The sequence below is a fragment of the Brachyistius frenatus genome, unplaced genomic scaffold (genome assembly GCF_029030835.1).
Source record: "Brachyistius frenatus isolate BFR_SWC_R1_liver_20210118 unplaced genomic scaffold, ASM2903083v1 Contig_4, whole genome shotgun sequence".
NCBI classification, from domain to species: Eukaryota; Metazoa; Chordata; class Actinopteri; family Embiotocidae; genus Brachyistius; species Brachyistius frenatus.
The window spans coordinates 6,730,695-6,750,132 of NW_027210603.1; the positions used below are offsets into that span (position 1 = coordinate 6,730,695).

The 19,438-nt window shown below is 42.3% G+C and overlaps 1 protein-coding gene across 1 annotated transcript in view; it reads right to left on the bottom strand.

Moving 5' to 3' along the window:
• The window catches only part of tafa4b (TAFA chemokine like family member 4b), a 37,951-nt gene that overhangs the window by 16,906 nt on the left and 1,607 nt on the right, over positions 1-19,438 (bottom strand). The window contains exons 2-3 of the mRNA XM_069712715.1: positions 7,905-8,064; positions 6,680-6,795 (exon numbers count right to left, since the gene is read on the bottom strand). Coding sequence (XP_069568816.1) covers positions 6,680-6,794 — 115 coding nt within the window. The 5' untranslated portion in view covers position 6,795; positions 7,905-8,064. The remainder of the gene's footprint in view (positions 1-6,679; positions 6,796-7,904; positions 8,065-19,438) is intronic.

Here is a 19,438-nt window from a genome sequence, read left to right on the forward strand (position 1 = left end):
TGACACCTCTAACACACAAACAACATCTAATCTCTCTTGATTATCCCTACACTTCCCAGGGACCTTGGTCTGGTTAATTATAACATTCTCCTGACAGTAATGGGACAGAAGGGCAAGCTTAACTTAACATCAGTTTTAACCCAAAGCTTTCTGCCCACTGGCAAAATGTGTCTTTGAGTGTGTGCGATGTCACTGTTGCTATATTTTGTAATATTTGTCTGCATAATCAAATAGTTTTTAATCTGTCCTTGATGATTCAGGCATAATTGTGTTTTGTCAAACAAACCAGGGTTGTCTGCCTGCTAAAAGATGGCTTTGTCTTATGAAAAAAGCTTACAAGGACAGTCATGTATGTAGCAGTTTGTATTCTAACCTCATTACATCTGTCACACGTACATGACAATGCTGGAAGGATAATGTGTAAATAGGCTTATGCAGCATGTCGATGTTTAGAAGTGTGCACTGCAGAGTATCTATGTCACTGTTATATTTCACTCAGCACATTAAACCCATGATCCCTTAGCATAAGTGTTTTTTGTGCCCACCTAAAGGAAAATGTGCCGGCCACAACTGTTGGGTACAATGTTTAGTGAATCTAATCTTTGCTTATGGCTTCTGAATGGATTCCAGCTGCCTTATCTTTCCTCTCAAAGCTTGCTGTGCACTCCCGAGAGTGTCTGGCACCGTTTCCCGAGCACAGCAAACCCTGCTGGCGACATTACTACCTATAAGCCTCTTTACAGCCTTGGAAAAACCTTGGTTATACTGTACCATAAGCCCAGATTTCATTTATGTACGTGACTTTACCCAGACTCCAAAACTTTTCATGCTCAGCTGAATGAGCTTTGCGGGCAGGACACAAAAGTGTGCGCAAACACACAAACACAGCACGCACACACAGCACACACAGCACACACTCTATAGAGGGTTTCCATTTCTGCAGGCCATGGCCCCTCTCATCCTTTCTGATTTAAAGTTTGTTTGTTCTCTTCTCCAGAGAGCCCCATCAATGATCCCTGGCTCTCTGAGGGCGCCCCTCCACTATCATCCCTCCACTTTCATTTCCCTCACTCCTCTGTCTCAGGCTCTCCTGAGGTTGGAGCAGCTGCCAGATTACCCCCGCACGCACACACACACACACACACACACACACACACACACACACACACACACACACACACACACACACACACACACACACACACACACACACATACACACTCGCACGCACGCAAACACATATAGCCTTTATCTACTGATAAAAATCAAGAATAAACTAAACTCAATGGGACAAGAACAATCAGCGCAGCCTTAATTACATCAGTAATAGTCGCAATTAAAGCACAAAATAACAATGTAAAAAATGACAGTCTAATTCAAGCACAATCAAGTTCCCTTGTTTAATCTTTCATTATTATTTTTCTGTACAGAAAATTAATTCCAGTGCCATTACAGAGCTGTAACTGGGTAAGACTGTTTAATCTGCTGGTCCCGTGTCAGAGAAAGGCAGCTTGTTAGTGGGAAAGAAAGAGAGTGAGAGAGTGAACCAGGTGAAGGAAAAGTTGTGTCACAGGCAGCAGAGAGAACAAAGAGCAGCTCCTCTGCTGCTGGCATAATGAGGTCAGAAGGTGCACTGGTCTCCTCTCTTTATTGCCTATATCAGACCTGGAAGAGGCTGTGTGTATTTTAAAACTGTAAAGCTTTGAGGATGCGTGTGAGCAGTAGATGATAAACCCACCTAAACTTCATTAATGCACCTTTTTTTTTGTATCCGCCCATGGTTTGTGCCCAATTGAAATATTAACAAAGTATATTAATGCAACTGAGGCAAATTGAGGCCGGTGTAAGGTATGAGGATAGCCTATAGGCTTCTCAGAAAGTGATCTCTGTAGAAGAATACATAGAGCTTCCATTGGGTTTCTTGTGGTACACAGATGCATCTTAATGAAAAGAAAAAAACAAAGAGATCAAGGTGCTCTTCAAGCCAATATTTTAAAAGGTATTTTTTTCCGTGGTTGGTTCAAAAAGACACTTAAAACAACTTCAGTGTGTTTCAGATGTTGTCAGTGCATCCTACTGCATGCAGAAAAACATTTTTACAATGATAACAGTTTGTTGTCCTGTAACTATTATTAACTGGAATATAATGATTATAAATTTGCAGTTCTTTTTACACTTGACAAAATATTATACAATAAAACATATCACGACGTTTCATTAATCTCACAAACCAGTGAAGTAATTGACTTCAGTAGGATTCAGCCTGACAAGTGATAGTAAACTACATCCTGCAGATAAAAGGCAGTAAATTATTTTTATGTGAAAAACTGTCAATAGCCCAATGGTGAGGTGGAAGAATTCCTTTTCAGTCTCATAGAAATGTAAGTGAAGTGCAAAGCCATGATATAAGTAGTGATTTCAGCGTTCTATGTTTTTGTTGTTGTTTTTCAGTTTTTTTCTTTATTATTGGACAGCTGGCATTTTCTTTCACCCAGAGAAAAGATTTTTTTTCATGCAACACCAATGAAAATGTGGCTGGAAAAGGTCAAAATAATAAAAGTGTTTTCTGAAAAAAATCTGAAAAAAAAAAAAAAGTATCTGAGCAAATCAATATGTGTGGATATGTTTGAAAGTCTGTCAGCGCTGGGCCTGTTTCTAACTAGAAATATATATTTTTGAAAATGTAGTTATGATTAAACATTTAAGGTATGTAATCAGTAAGTTAAGGTTAGGAAGCCACAGAGTTTACAACCAAAAATCTATTTAATGTGGCAAAAATCAACTCAAAACCATCCACTCTTGTGGCCCATAAACATGAGGTGTAAATTACTGTCATCACAGCAAACACGATTATTTTCACTTTCACAAAGTGTCCCATCATGTACTGTTAAACATGATATGTCTATGTATTGTGTACACTTAGTTATAGACAAATATGGCTGGAGTATTTCACTGTCATTGACCCTATAGCTGTGCTAGAAGCTCTCTGAGATGGTGCTTTAGACTTAAAGCTAACATCAACCAGCTAGAGCTCACAATGACAATACAAACATGCATATATTTAAGTGGACCAAAGTGGAGGCTCGGACTGACAGATCAACCCAACCAACACACCAACGTTGCATTGTATACAGCCACACTGCAAGCATGGCTAAAAATGGAAGTTGTCCAAATTATATCAGTGATTAAATTGTTCCACAAATTACATTTCTTTGCTTAATCAAGGACAAATTGTTCATTATTATTTCTATTTTTTTTATGTTTGGTGCAACTCTTCTAACTACAGAGTCATTGTCAACTGCAGTCCTTAAAAGAAGAGGATTTTCTGTAGTGGATCGTTGCCGAGGAGTACATTTTCAGAGGGTATCAGAAGTAAACAGAATGAAATTGAAGTCTGAATTGAAATAGTACAAAACAAGTCCTACACATCAGCTAAGCTGAGAGTCCTCAGTTCTGCTTTCCCTATCAGCTCTTATTTAGAACGCTGCTGTGTCTCACCCCTCATCTGCTTAGAATTCATGTGTTGAGCAGTTAGCTTCCAGCTATACACACATAATAACTGTGTATCTAATGTCTCAATGTTGCCTTTAAACCATTCTGTTGTGGCCATCTCAGTGTAAATGAAAAGACTTCTCAAGCATGGCTAAATGCTTCTATTCCTGCGGCAGGCAAAGAGGGGGTGGGAGGTGCGGGTGGGGGGGGGGGGAACAGTAGCTGAGCGGCCAACAAACCAAGCTACCTTGAACTGACGGGTTAGCCAGGCGATTGATGTATTCTGACAGACACAGGCAAGCAGGAACAGTGTACAATTCATCAAAACGCTGTGTCTTTCCCCTGTCAATACTTGACATGCATGTCTTCTTCTATGAAAAGCCAGGTATCAAGCAAATCTGTCAGAGGTGGCAAAGTCAATGTCGAGGTGGCATACTGTACACCTCTGCAGGAACACAAATGTAAGCTTTAAGACAGCATTACAAATATTTGAGTTGTGTAAAACGTGTGGTGAGAAGAATGTCAACGTCTTCTTGTGTACTTCTACTACAAAATCTACCTCATTTAAATTACACCAAATCTCCTCATGTTGTTTTCTTTTTTATTTCTATATCTTCTTTCCTTCTATTTCTATTTGCCCTTGATCACTTGTTACCCTACTTTGCTATATCTCCTCCTTACCCCAGTCCAGCACAGATCATCAATCCTCTTGATATTATCCTTGTTTTTAAAGGCCCACATCAGGCCTCAATCAGATTTAAGCTAATTGTCCTAACAGGTCGCTGGTACAGCTGAGCACGGCTGTGCAACAAATCTATACCCACTATAACCTCCTCACTTGACCTTACTAGCTGTGTTTTTTAAGGAGATACAGGCTTAGAGGACACAAACTGGTGCACACTATGCTCAAATACATGGAGGAAAAGATGTGGCGCAAGCTTTGTCTACCGCAAGCTTAGTTCCTCGCATGAACAAGCGTGGGCACAGAAGGTCTCGCTAACACAAATTCATGAAAGAAATATGTTTTAACAGAAAACTGTTTGGTCAGCTTAGCGTGTTATAACAAGCTATGATAACAAACTATATCACCCCTGGATGGTGAGTGGAGAATTTAATCTAAAAAATCTAATATCAAGCATTCAAACAATAAATGAAAAAGGGCATAAGAGAATTTCAGCTGCAGACATTTCATCATCAAAACACAGAAATATATAAGAGCACAGTGATTTCACCAGCAAGAAAGTGATGTTTCAAGAATATATAACCCCTGCTGTGCATTTAACTATTTGTGTTAGATTACCTTGACATCTCCTGGATTGGAATTTACTCTATGACTTGCTTATGAATTGTTCCATGTAGTGGTTATGAAAAGCAGCAGAGGACTAAATTAATAACATTAAAAATGTGATGGATGTGTTGAAGCATTTGTTGCACCATGTTTAACAATAGGCTTCATCATCTTCTACACATCTTTGTGCTGTGTGTGAGGGTAAACTGTCAGAACAGAAGTAGAGCAGTAAAATACATGAGCAGATCATTCTTGTGTGCTGACATTTTCAGTAAGATCTGGAGAGCCGATGGTTCCTACCTGTGCTTAATGATACTCTATGCACTTGGTGCTATTGACTGCAGGTATGTGGGCAGTGGGGACTGAAAGCAATGAATACACAGGGATTACTTTGGCCTGGGCAGTGGAGTCCTACAGTTTGCCTGTAGATTAGATGAAAGCAACACAAATTTTCACAGTATGGATTTCTTGAGGTGAGTTTTTATTATATCACAGAATCCCTTATGAGAATGATAATGAATAAATGAGAGATTAATATGAAAAAGACATGCAACAACATCTAGCAGAACATTTTTTGACCTGTAGAGCCACCATGTGGCAGCAAATGGTACATCACCGCCAACATGGATCAAACAACTGTCTGACTGACCAGCCAACAAACAGCAGTAAAAGTAGACTTAAAATGTATCTAGCAGACATAACATACGGCCAATTATGTTTCAGCCTTAAACTGCCTGTGTGTGTGTGTGTGTGTGTGTGTGTGTGTGTGTGTGTGTGTGTGTGTGTGTGCGTGCGTGCGTGCGTGCGTGCGTGCGTGCGTGCGTGCGTGCGTGCGTGCGTGCGTGCATGTGTGCGTGTGGTGTTGGTATTCACAGCTGAAACGTAAAAAACTATTAGAGTATACAAATAAAAAGCAGTTGTCAGTTAGGGAGCAAGGCATCTTGTTTCACAGTGAGAGTGAAATAAGAAGGGGGCAGACACCCATGGTGACCTTCTCAATACGCGGGCCTGAAATTAGTAGTGTTCCTGCCGTAAGCAGGCAGCCTCCACTCTGTCAAAAGAAAACTAATACCATCACCCTCTGAACAGACTGGATGCTAGTAGCATTTATGTGGCACTGATAGGTCACCTTGCAAAACCTGAGCAATGACAGTGAAGAAACTGAGACAATTAAGGAAATTGTCATAAATAAGTGTGGGGGAGAGGTGACATAGGAGGTTGTTGCCAACAAGTTGTGACGCGATGCTGTGACTCACAAAATATTAACAAAGACTGTGTTGGCTGGTGGTGGCTTGTCTTCATGACTTATGGAAATTAAAGGCACAACTTAAGACAGTGCGAGCCATGGAGTTTATCTTTTTTAATGGGTTTCTTCTGAGGAATAAGTGAGATGGTACTTTGGTTTAAAGGGGGCTGCAGACTTATGTATGTTAATGTAGGCATTGAAAATGAGAAGTCATGAGCCCTTGGCCTCTTTTACATAAGGAATAGACCATATTTAAACGCAACACTAAACCCTTAAGAGTCACGCCGCTTGAGAACAAAAGCAGTCGCCCTGAATTGCTGGACGTCTGCACTCTGAGTAGATCAGATCTCAACCACACTAATCTATTTGTGTTGACAGCTCCTGACAGCTCAAGTGCCATTTGTATCTGTATGGTCTGGATCAGTCAAACAGAGGTGTGTTTTCTTCCAAGCCCCAAAATAAGGCCTCATCTAGATTTCATTCTGTCATACTGAAGAACAGAGGGAGTTGTCCGCCGCTCTGCACCCTCCTCCAGGAAGTGGATGGCTCAGTCAGCGACAGGCTAAGGGAACATGTGTTATACCTCTGAAGTGACAGTGTAATTAACCTCTCATGGTGTTGGGAAGGGGAGTTCGGAGCAAGACCTGGTGTACCTGTTGGTCCCCGATGGTTACGGTTGCCAGCAGACACTGGGTCAATGCAGAGCATCACCAAGGCAACAAGGAAGGCCACCTGCCAAGGCCAAGCTGACCTCCCCCTCAGTTTCATCCTGAGAGAGGCGAGGAGAGGAGAGGAGAGGAGAGGAGAGGAGAGGAGAGGAGAGGAGAGGAGAGGAGAGGAGAGGAGAGGAGAGGAGAGGAGAGGAGAGGAGAGGAGAGGAGAGGGAGCAAAATGGGAAGAGGAAGAGGGCATGAGAAGAGGTTAGAAACACCCCCCCCCCCTAAAAAAAAAAAAAAAAAAAAAAAAGCAAAAAGGACAGCACAACAAACAAAATGTATTGCTTTTTAAACAATCAGAAACAATGTGAGGTGAGTTGGCAAAGGTCAACAGAAAAAAAATTAGAAGACCTGAGGAAAGTTTTCTTACAGCACACATACACATACTGCAAGAAGAGTTGGTAAAGGCTATTCATCAGTACCACTGCGCTACCAGCATCCTTCTATGCCGAGTATTACATTCGGGTTAACTCTTCCAATTTTCTTGTGGCAGCAGCAAATTACAAAAATTTGTCATGATAGGTGAGTTCAGCACAGAAATTTTAACATTACTTTAATTCTTGTTATTCGACAGGTTACTTTCTTAAATCATTAATTCGTCTTGTTAATGTCAAAAACTATTGAACAAAATCATCAAAAATTCTCAGAGCTGAAGCTGATTTCTTTTTATCAGTCCAAAGACATTCTGTTATCATATATGATGAGGATGAGCAGCAAATTCTCACATCTGGGCATCTAGAATGAATGAATAACTGTAATTCCTTTGCCAAAAAAAGAAACAGTTATTTAGTTATCAATATTTTTTGTTGATTATTAACCAGTTAAATGAAAATTGATAGAAAACAATTGTGATGATTAATTGTTTCTATTTGTTGAACTGATTCCAGGTCTGAAAATGTGAATTTGTTTGCTTTACATTTATATAAATCCAAAATCTGTTGGTTGGACAAAGCAAGCCACCTAAAGACATCATGTTGAAATAGGAATTTGCCATTAGTACGTTATTATACGTCATTAGCCATTACGATCATTTATAGATGGAAGAATGACTTAATAATTTTTTTTTTTTAAAAGATAATCAACGATGAAAATAACACAGAAGTAGGTGTTTTTACTGTTTATGTCTTGCCTTCATGTGCATCTACACAAGACGTCATCTCACCTGTTGGTCGTCTCTGTCTCCCTTGGTCTCTCTCTTCCACTGTGCAGCTTCTCTATGGACAGCGGATATTGGCCATGGCTGCATTCACTGACACCTCGAATCTCCTCCTCCTCTTCCTCTTCCTGCTTCTCCTCTTCTTCACCTCAAACAGAAGAAGCCTCTGGAGAAAGAAAGTACAAAGACACTCTGTCAGAAAGGCCGGTCTGCCCTGGGGTTCCTCAGTGGCCTCCAATGGCCTTGTATGAAGGTCTGCGCGCGCACACACACACACACACACACACACACACACACACACACACACACACACACACACACACACACACACACACACACACACACACACACACACACACACACAGGGTAGAGATGTGAAGGCCTAGATTCTGTCAGATCCATTGTTTACAATAGGTTCACCTACCCCCAGGCTGAATGTGATCCCCAGTCTAGACATCACACACAGCCCCCTCTCTCTCACTAACATTGACACACTCTGTCATGTACATACACATAAACATGGACACAACTAAAAATTAAACTGATTCCAAAATGTGTGTGTGGGGGGGGGCAGGGGGGCGGACCTGCAGTACAGCCTCTTACCAAACATTCACCAGCAACAAATCAGATGATTAAACAAGCCATGAACACAAGTTTTCTCTCTCTCTCTCCACACACACGAAGACGCGCACACGCATAGTAGCCTACATTTACACAGTGTTTGCAAGGTAAATCCAAAGCCTATCGGAGAACAGCTGGATAGACTCTCCCTAATTACAGCTGAGTGACAGCTTGTGATGCAAGTGAACTTCTACACACTTCCATATGCACATAGAGCAAATTACCATCCCGCCGTAAGAATGTGTCAACACACCTCTCTTTACAAAGGGATGAACTCTGCAATCTAAATGAAAGACAACAGATTCACATTAATAACAAAATGTTCTCCTCTCCTCGATCCTTCATTATTCATCAGAGCTCATTGGCATGCAGCTCAGTCCTCTAATATGGTGAAAAACTTCCTGGGAAGGTATGAGCTCCGACCAAGCCTGACAGCTCTCCTCAGCCATCTGTGTAGTGCCACTGCCCCCTAGTGGGGAAGAAACCAACAGCAAGGGCACACAAATCTGTCAAAGATCGAGCAGATGCCTCAGGAACAAACATTTGTTTCTACACAAGTGTGAAACTAGCAGGGGAGTGTGAAACAAGTTAATGGATACTGTTTGTGACCGTTACCAAAAGATAAATAATCCTGCAAAGCACCAGTGATGCAGGTTTAGCGAGAAAATGATAACCTCATTTTTTGAGCTTGTCAAAAGAGAAGGCGGTGTCAGATAATGAAAGTAGATGAAAGGAAAGACTATGGAAAGTAAAATAAAGAAATGAATGAGCAGTCAAGAAATGTAATCATCTGATGTATTATGTTAGAAGATACACACTGCAGTTTAAGTAGGGAATGTTTGAATGTGTGAAGGTCTCAGTTTATGCCTCTGCAGAAGAAATGGAATGCAAATGTAGACACATCATTAGTCCTGTAGTGATTGAGTGCTGCCCTCACATCCATACAGTATTCATTTGTGTATTTTAGGTTTTGCATTTGTGTGTAAATCACTATTCATGTACTTATGTGTCAGTGTGTCTGATTCATTTTAGTACAGTATGCAAAAAGTGTGCAAGGTGCATGTGCAGTGTGGAGTGATTAGGCATGCTGCATGGCTGCACAGAAGCCCATTTCTTATTCCCTTTTTAAAGGCTAGGCCATGGCAGGCATTTTTATCAGCTTTGTTCTCTGATACACTCATTAAAAGATCACTATTGTGCATGTCTGTGTGTGTGTGTGTGTGTGTGTGTGTGTGTGTGTGTGTGTGTGTGTGTGTGTGTGTGTGTGTGTGTGTGTGTGTGTGTGTGTGTGTGTGTGTGTGTGTGTGTGTGTGTGTGTGTGTGTGTGTGTGTGTGTGTGTGTGTGTGTGTGTGTGTGTGTGTGTGTGTGTGTGTGGTCTCCCCAGATGCTGCTCATTGGGACTCAGGGGACAAAACATCCCATCAGTCACAGCAATGTTGTCACCTTTTCTGGGTCTCACGTACCACAGATTGTGGCCTTTTAACAGAGTAATAAATACGTTAAAAAAAAATAAGAACGAAAGAAAGAAAAATTACAATCTGTGCTCATATTAATGAAGAAAATCTCATACATACATTTCTAGAGCGGAGATGCAAGTCACTGAAAAGGCACAAGTGTCCCTGGGGGCATTATGTTAATGGGAGCAGAGGTGTGTGTGTGTGTGTGTGTGTGTGTGTGTGTGTGTGTGTGTGTGTGTGTGTGTGTGTGTGTGTGTGTGTGTGTGTGTGTGTGTGTGTGTGTGTGTGTGTGTGTGTGTGTGTGTGTGTGTGTGTGTGTGCGCGCGCGCACGGGGTGTAAGGGGTTCAGCTGGTCATCATGGCTGTGAGGAGTTGTTGGACACGCACGCACGCACGCACAACCAAATAGAGCACAGACATACTCAAGATTATCTGAGAACATCAAGACTCATTCATTCTGAAACTATCCCTCCTTCTGTATCACCATCTCCGTCATCGCTCTCACTGTGTGCCTTGGAGGGGCCGACTTGTGCCATTTCTTGCAATAATCACACAAGAGTGACACGGGGGCTCATTGGCATGCACTGAAACAATCCCACCTCTGCCACAAATATATCTGTGCGCCCTGCATCATCATACAGCATCATCTGTCAGCACTCTGCGAGCACACAATGCACGATCACAAACATATGTACATGAATTTGAAGAATTATACTTCTGCATACAGTCTCTGACCTCATCTGCCGCATCAGGAAACATGTTTGATATGCAGCAAAAACGAAACAGTGTGACACTTTCTGTATGATGGGGCTTTTACTGACACTTTTCTGTTTGTCAGTCACAGAGATTATAGCATTTGTCAAGGCAGTACAGGAAGTTCCTGCTCAACAGAATGGCGAGGAATAGAAACCACACCATTACTTGATAACCTCAGGGTCACCTGTTCAGTATGTAACAGAGTTCATCGCCAGGCTTCTGTGCATTGTCCCAAATGGATAAAGTGCTGATTATCAGGATTGATGACAAAAGAAGATTTGTATCTGTTCGAGCCTTTAAACACAAAAAAAAATAACAATAAAAATGAACAGGATGAAATTAATATAAGAATTAACTGAGCATATTTTATACTCAAATTATGATCAGCTTCTTTAAAATTTTAGGAACCCAAGGCCATTCCTCCTGAGCTCCATTCAAAGCATTTGTGGTTCCAGTACTGACACAGCTCTGAGTAAAAAAAAAAAAACATTTGTCTGTTTGTCTGTCCAACACTATACTGTCGGATGCAACCGGCACTGAAGGCATATTACAGTTCAGCTGATATATTGGCTTTATAAGGCAGACAGTGGCTTTATTATAACACTGTAAAATACTGCCCGCAGGGTCATGTGGTGAAGTTGATGCTTGATCATGACCGATTACATAAAAAGTCTTACAGCTAAATTTTTGCCCGGCATTTTATTTTTCTTAAGAAATAATTTTTACAAATTATTCAAAGACAGTGTTAAATGTCCTGTTTCTTCTATTTAACAGATAAAGTGGATTATCTACCCTGAACAGCAGCTAAATCTGGTAAAATCCTGTTATGTAACTCTAAATGCCATTTTGCAGCCCTTTTTTCTTTAACAAGAACAGCTTTTCACTCTGAAAAACATTGTTTTTACTTGGAAATTAAAACCATTTCCATCAAATAAGGCAAAAAAGAAAAAAAAAGAAACATATTGATCCCAGACACAGCAACGAGTTCTTAGGTTGAACTCCAGTGTGTGAAAAAAGAAGAAAATGAATGAGATTGAAGACCACACAAGCATCACACTAGTATCTCAGTATGCCGATTTTCTCTGCCCAGACACAGACCAAGCAGACAAAAAGCATATCAGTGTAAAACAAAGTGCATCTCCCCGAGGCGGAAAGATATTGAAAATGAAACTGGCAAAAGCACAAAGCCCAACGGAATCTCATGTGAAGCGTTTCAGATTTCTGCCGATATGCACAATATTAACATTCAGTTAAGGTGTGTAATGTTCTGCTTCTGTGTATTTGTCCGCCACCAGCTCTATGCCATTACAGCATGTTGTTCCATGCTATTTCTTTTGGGTTGCTGAGTAGACAGAGAGGGTGTGCGGCCACACACAAATGCACAGTATTACACACACACAGCAACACGATGTACAAACTTAAATTAACACAGCAGTATGTATTCATAAGGTACACTCCCTTACATTTTTCTCTTCCCGGTTCAGCCTGATATTTTCCTAGTTCTTTTTTGTTCCTCATCTCTCCATACATCAGTGTGTGTTTATGTTTCCCTCCACTCCTCCCTCTAACAGTTTCAGATATGTATCTCTGTTTTATTTTCTGTCTGCTACAGAAAGAAGTCAATTTAATCCCAATGCAAATTCTAAACAGATCCCAACAATTGTTTTTCTCCAACTTGTAAATGAAGAAGACATATTTGACATGGGACTCAAAAACATGACATGCACGAAAACCAAATCACAATTCTACATCAATATTAAATTAGAATATATTCAAGTAAAATTTAAGTTAATATAGTAAATTTATTCATGACTCATTTTAGGGAATTTCATGTCTGTGGTTATGACAATGTTGATATCATATACTAATGAAAATGAGAATGAGAATTCCTTTAACATAATACTCTAAAACCATGATGAACAATATTTCGATAATCTGAGGTCGAATCTGCATGAAAGTGTCCATAATTGTGGAGTAAAAACTACATTGAGTTGCTTTGTATGGCACACAGCACCTGAACGTTCATAATATTATATACGAGTACAGTGTAGGGGAAAAAGTCAGAAGCATTCTGAGAGACACATAATAATACTGAACCCGTTTACTGCCGTCCATCCACACACCTCCTCCAATGTATTGTTTCCTCCTATAAACCAACAAGCAATTAAGTAGGAGATCCTCTGTTTGGTGAAATGGGCAGATGGGGAGAAAGAGAGGAAAGAGAGTTGTGATGGAAAGTCTGAATTCAGGACCATTACCTGGCTCGGATATTGACTGCAGAGTTCAGAGAATGGCCCTGGCACTAAGGTACCATTACAGCTCAATTGATCGGCCTGCACTTAAGTCTAAATCCCACCTTGTTGCACCAGCCATCATCTCAGGATCCAGTGACCACAGAGTAAATGTGTGTTTGGGGGGTGGAATGGGGGGGGCATGTGGAATAGGCTAGAAAATGAATCTATTTTTATGTACCATATTCTTTGGTGTTTTCGGAGCTTGCTCTTTGTCTCCCCACCACATCCTTCTCTCAGCACTTCCCTTACTTCCGCTCTCTCTCTTCCCCTCCCTCACTTTCAGACATAGAAGTCAGAAATGATCTGAATCCCAGTTCATGTGTCGAAACATGCAACCAGTCACTGTCGGGATTCTGGACTCAAGTCTCCAGCTAGCAATCGTAGACTCTGTTCAAAAATGCACATGTGGGGTTCACATTTTGATTTCTTGTCTACCTATGAGCAGAAAGCTTAGTCGAGCAGGAGTATTTGTTACATGCCTCGGTGTTGCTGAATGTACCTGTCACATTCCCACGTTGCCAACAAGTCTAATTAAAGTGTTTTAACAGACTCTTCCACTGAAGCAGAGCAGGTGGAGAGAGAGACTACTTGTTTTATAAAGGGGGAAAAGTGCAGACACTAACAGGCTAATAAACATCGGCTCACTAACACAACAAGTCGGTGGCCGAGGCCCGGTCCCTGGTTTCCTCTTTACAAGCTGGTCGGTTAAAACAAAGACAGCCAGCATGGGCCGATATAGCTCAGAGAAACCCTCCTCAGAGCTGCTGACGGACAGAGGTATGGTCCGGCCCGTAAATCTGCCGCACTCTAATAAAGCAATAGAAGCCCATTAAAAGTCAGTGTCCCTCAGCGGGGGAAGATGGATGGAAAGGTGGAAAGGAAAAGGAGACACTTTAAGATGACTGTACACACCCACATCCATTTTGGCAGGCTGTGTTCCTTTCTCCTCTTCAGACAGAACTAGACATCTGCAATATCGATGCCTTTCTCCTGTTGTTACTCCTCTTTTATTCTTGCTAGCTGTAGCTCAATTTTGTAATAAAAAAAAACAAGTCAACACTTATTTAGAATGGCGAGTTGCATCTTTATGTACTGTTCTGCTCACTCAAGCTCTCTGTCTCCACCAGTGATCTGCCTTCCTGCAAGAATGATTTAATGCCAGCCCTTGTGCACATCAGAACATGCACACTTAAAAATTGTATTTTCACTGTATGCACAAATACAAATCTAAAGTTGCTTTTATTTGTTGGAAAAGTACTAATCATAGAGTTAATGTTAGGATTAGGACAGAAAAATAATGCAAAATGTAGCCTATTTTGATCTAAATGTTTGTAACATGAAGAACTATTTTCATATATATATCTGTAAACCAAACTTTTTTGTTTGGCGTGTGCTCATTTCCATCCTTACTTTATCCTTCCTTTGTCCATACTGTCACTGTGAGCATCTGTTCTTTTCACCATCACTTTCCGTACTGCTCGTAAGATTTTCCTGTCTACGCAACCTGTAGAAGGATCAAAACAAGGACATGTGGAGAACCAGAGCAGGGTAGGATGGAGACAACACACCCTGACCCAGTAATAAAACATTGTTTCTACCCAACCCAGCAACTGATTCCTCCACCTTTAAAAGAATAAGGAAAAGAAACAGACAAGAACAAAGTCTGTGTGTGTGTGTGTGTGTGTGTGTGTGTGTGTGTGTGTGTGTGTGTGTGTGTGTGTGTGTGTGTGTGTGTGTGTGTGTGTGTGTGTGTGTGTGTGTGTGTGTGTGTGTGTGTGTGTGTGTGAAGCAGTATGTTTTAAGTCAACTGGACCTCTCTTTTGTGGCTGCTGGTATCGAATGGCGGCTGGGAGCCAAACAAAAGCAGGCTGAGGCCCTGACAGAAAGTCTCCTGAGAGCAGCAGCCATTCATTTTGTTTTGTGCCCAAATTATGATTAATGCAAAATAAACAACCTTGATGTGGAACCTGCTTTGATTTTCTATGAGCTCTGGCCTGTCTGTCGTTGTAACCGCTCCTTTGACCCAGAGAAAAGCACTGAACACTCACTTGAAGCCCAACTCTGGTCATCACGACGCTTTCACACAACCGCTTTATTTTAACACACTCACAGGTAAAGAAGCACCCTCACTGCTGTGTTCACAACCTCCTCTCTCACACACACACACACACACACACACACACACACACACACACACACACACACACACACACACACACACACACACACACACAGTTTTTTTTCTGTTTCTACACATCCATAAAGGCACAGACACTTTTATATGCAGACAAACTGACATCTTGATTATATCAGTCCCCTCTGCTGCTAATGACCAGCTTGCGCGTAATTATATTAATTACCGTACGTGCAACGCCTGTCAATTGGCTAGTCAAATGAAGAGAGCTGGAAAGGGGAAAGGGAGTGAAAGAAAGGGAAATTAAGAAAACTCCATTCGGGCTGGAGACAGTTGACTGACTGGCAGAGTAGAAGGAAAGGAAAGGAGAAAGAGAGAAGGCAGGAAAATAGAGTGGGAGACAGCAAGCGAGAGACGAAGACAGAGAGCTGGGGGAGAGAGAAGGAGAGGAAGCCTGATCAATTGTTCATTTTACAAAGTCACTGAGACGTGTCAGCAGTGTCAATAAGTGAATTAATTTGTCTGTGAGTCTCCGGAGCATGACACCATATCACTCTGCTCCCCTGAGCCAAGCAGGGCCTCTAACTTCTACTCAAGCTTTAACAAAGCAATTCCATATAGGGATCATACACAGATGCCAGGAGCAGATCTGCAGACACAGAAACATTTTCATACAGTTAAAGCGCTACTTCGATGCTTCCCACCATACATAGACTCCAACTTACACTCATTTCCTGGAGACTTATCCTAACATTAACTTTAATCCCTTACATGCTTTATTACAACCGTAGCTATAACCATAACCAAAAAACAAGTCTCATCCTAAGATTTAATGGGTTTTCTTGAAGGGGTTAGATTTTTGCTCTCAAAGTGGAGGTGAATGCCCAAAAGGTAATTGAGTGAATTCAGTTTTGAGTGAACTCAGTGCTGCTGATACAAACAACTTCTAAGTGTAATGGGAATGGGAGGTATTCCTTGGGAGCAATTTGTGAAACAACAATTAAACAAGAATGTTGATGGTTTACAGTAAGTTAATATTTTGGCTATGTACACACACACACATAACAATCATTCATCCTCATCTGAGCAGCCATCCGCGAGGGAGGCTATTGTCTACTGATAACTGACATCAGTCAGCCACCAAGAGGGACCCTCGACTGCTGGCTGCCTGCTGTTTTCATTACAAAGCCATCACCTCAAGCACACACACACACACACACACACACACACACACACACACACACACACACACACACACACACACACACACACACACACACACACACACACACTTGCACAGACGGAGACATACTCTCACTCACTCCTCTGACAAATGTAGCCTCGGTCCAGATAACCCATACCCCCTCACTGTTGAAGCATTCTCTTACACATTCAGTCAATCCAGCCTTCTGTTCAGCTCACACCCACATCGGGCAGTGGCTTCCCCTCTGTTGTTTTTTCATCTCTTCCTCTCCTCTGCAACCCGTCCACTACTTCCCCTCCCCTTTTATTCTCCCCATCCCACAGGTTTAAACCCTCTTTCCCCCCTCAAGAGCTGCAGCGCTCTTTGAGGGCTGCTGTGTTGACCGCCCCGGGCTCTGCCACCATCGCACCGCTTCCTCGCCGCGGCTTCATAGCGGACCCACACAGCACAGCACGCTGGGAGCTTTTCATAATCTCACAAACACACTCACACTGTCACTCACGGTTACCAGCACATCTGCCAGCTGCCAGAGGGGAGTGAACAGAGATACACTGTCTCTAGAAGAGACACAGACACACACACACACACACACACACACACACACACACACACACACACACACACACACACACACACACACACACACACACACACACACACACACAAGGGGAGGCAGCAGATTGCGTCCAAGGTGATAGATAGAGCACTGTGGGAAGGAACTGTGCCTGTTCAATTACAATCATTACTATCACTTAGGGAGATTTGTCATGGTCAAAGTGAGTCTGAACTGCGGAGAAAATCACCTTGAGGCCTGTGGAGCGGTGTTATTTTCAGTTTTTGCAAAAGGATTACGACATCCTCGAAGCTCTTCTCCAATTGAAAATGACTCAAATTAAACATAAATGAATTACAAATTCCAAACAGATGTTTAAAAAAAAATTATATCTCAATGGTACATGACTGATCCCTTAAAAGCACTTGACACGTAATGAACATTAATCCACTAACCCTCAATCTGTTGACTGTTTTTCAAGACATCGGCGGAGTAAACTTTGAATGTTGCTGCTGTGTCTTTCACTGTCTTTTTCTGGGCTGGACAGAAGGAGCCCTTGTGGCGGTGTGAGCTGTCACTCAATGCAAGACCTGTTAGATGGAATTAGAGGGAGTCTGGATGGTGGTTATGGTGCCGCAAGGGAAACCAAGGCCTCCCTGTCACTGGGTGACTGACAAAGGAGGGAATGGAGGACAAGGAACTCACACAGCTGTGGAGCTTCAACATGAGACCTTCGCTGTCTGGACCAGCTGGAGCCTTGCTCTTACAAAATGATGGATGTGTGGATTCGGAGCATTGCGGATTCGATCAACTGTGCTTTTAGTCTATTTTTATTTATATGCAAAGGAATGTATGTCAATTACCTTATATACACAGGCAGCAACACCTCGGTGGCCATGTGTTTAGTGCATGATCCCTATAGTAGTTATAAATTGAGCATGCATTGGGTTACAGAGGCCTAAACTCAGTCCAAACCACTCCACACTTAATAATCACATGCTACCATCCTGGCCTGTTGGCAACAGCTGAACTTTACCCTTTCTTAATACAAGGTCGTGACCTCGGTCCAGTTGTGGTTTTGCAGGTAAAACAAGAAAGAGATACACACCATGCTTGCACTCATTGATTCTATATCTCTCTTTCCTCCATTAGAGTCATGGATCTCCTGTATGAGAAGACACATCAGTCCCAGTGTGGGCTTTTTTGAAGTTGGGTTCATGATTGAAGGGGTGATTTTCTTCTGCTACTGCGTGACACCTATTCATGCGCTCTGACTCAATAGACCCAGAAGCTCCCTAAAATGAAAAGCTGTCTAGGACACTGTCACTTACAAATGAGAGGCCTTTCTCTGTCTCTGCCCATGACATGAAAGAAGGCCTCTCCTCCCCTCTTCTCTGGTCCTTTTCTTCTCCTTGTCCTCTCTTATCCTCCTTGGGAAGTATCTACTCATCACAGTCAACCTATTAATGCCAGTGTGAGTGTGTGTGGAGGTGATCTCCAATCTGTCACCTCACCAGTCCAACATACCTAATTCCTGTTTATTAATCTAGTATATCACCCAGAATGCATTTCACACACACATCATCGTCTCACACCTGCAGTGTTTTTTTCTCCCTCACACATAAATACACATAAGCACATACATTCCATTGTGCAGAGTTCCTGCTCACAACACATGTCATATCTCATAGGCTGTCTATTCTCTCTCTCTCTCTCACACACACACACACACACACACACACACACACACACACACACACACACACACACACACACACACACACACACACACACCTCTTTGCCTCGCCTCATCTTACAAATATTTCTGTCTCTCCAGCTCATTTCTCTCGCCTACTTGTTCTCCCTTCCCTCCGCGCTGCCGTCGGTCGCCTCTCTGCTTGGCTGTGTCCTCATGCACAATCACAAATGCACACAATCCATTCCCCCTCATTCCCAGCCAGTCATCCCGAACAGCCCTCTGTGGGGTAAGTAGATTCGAGGCTGTTGAAACATGCAGAGCCGAATAGCCTTCTGAGGATACTTGCTGTCCCACCGCTTGGAGCTGCTGTATAGAAAGGAGGGAGTGAACCTAGAGTGAGGAGTAATTGCCTAGTGTGTGAATATTGTATATGTGTGTGGATCTGTGAAATGGGTGGCTGGGGAATGGGTGGGGGGGATTAAGGCTATGGAAAAGGGGAGACAAAGACAGACGAAAAGCCATCCACCGCGGACAGGCGCACAGATATCTGAGTGACACCCTCATACAGGTGTTTGTCACAGTGTGTGAGTGAGTGTGTGGTGGATGGCTGGATGACAGAGGGTCATGTTGGAGAGAGTAATCTCCCCAGGATTAAGAGTGCTGCTCCTGTGTTAATGTGACTGTCAATGAGAATTAAGTCCCTGGAACGATTCTCTCCACCGGGCTCTTCTCTCCCTCTCTCCTCTCCTGTCCGCCCTGTCACGCTAATGACACCACTTTCTGTGGAGTGCCAGTGCCCGCGCTAAAAAAAAAAAAAAACA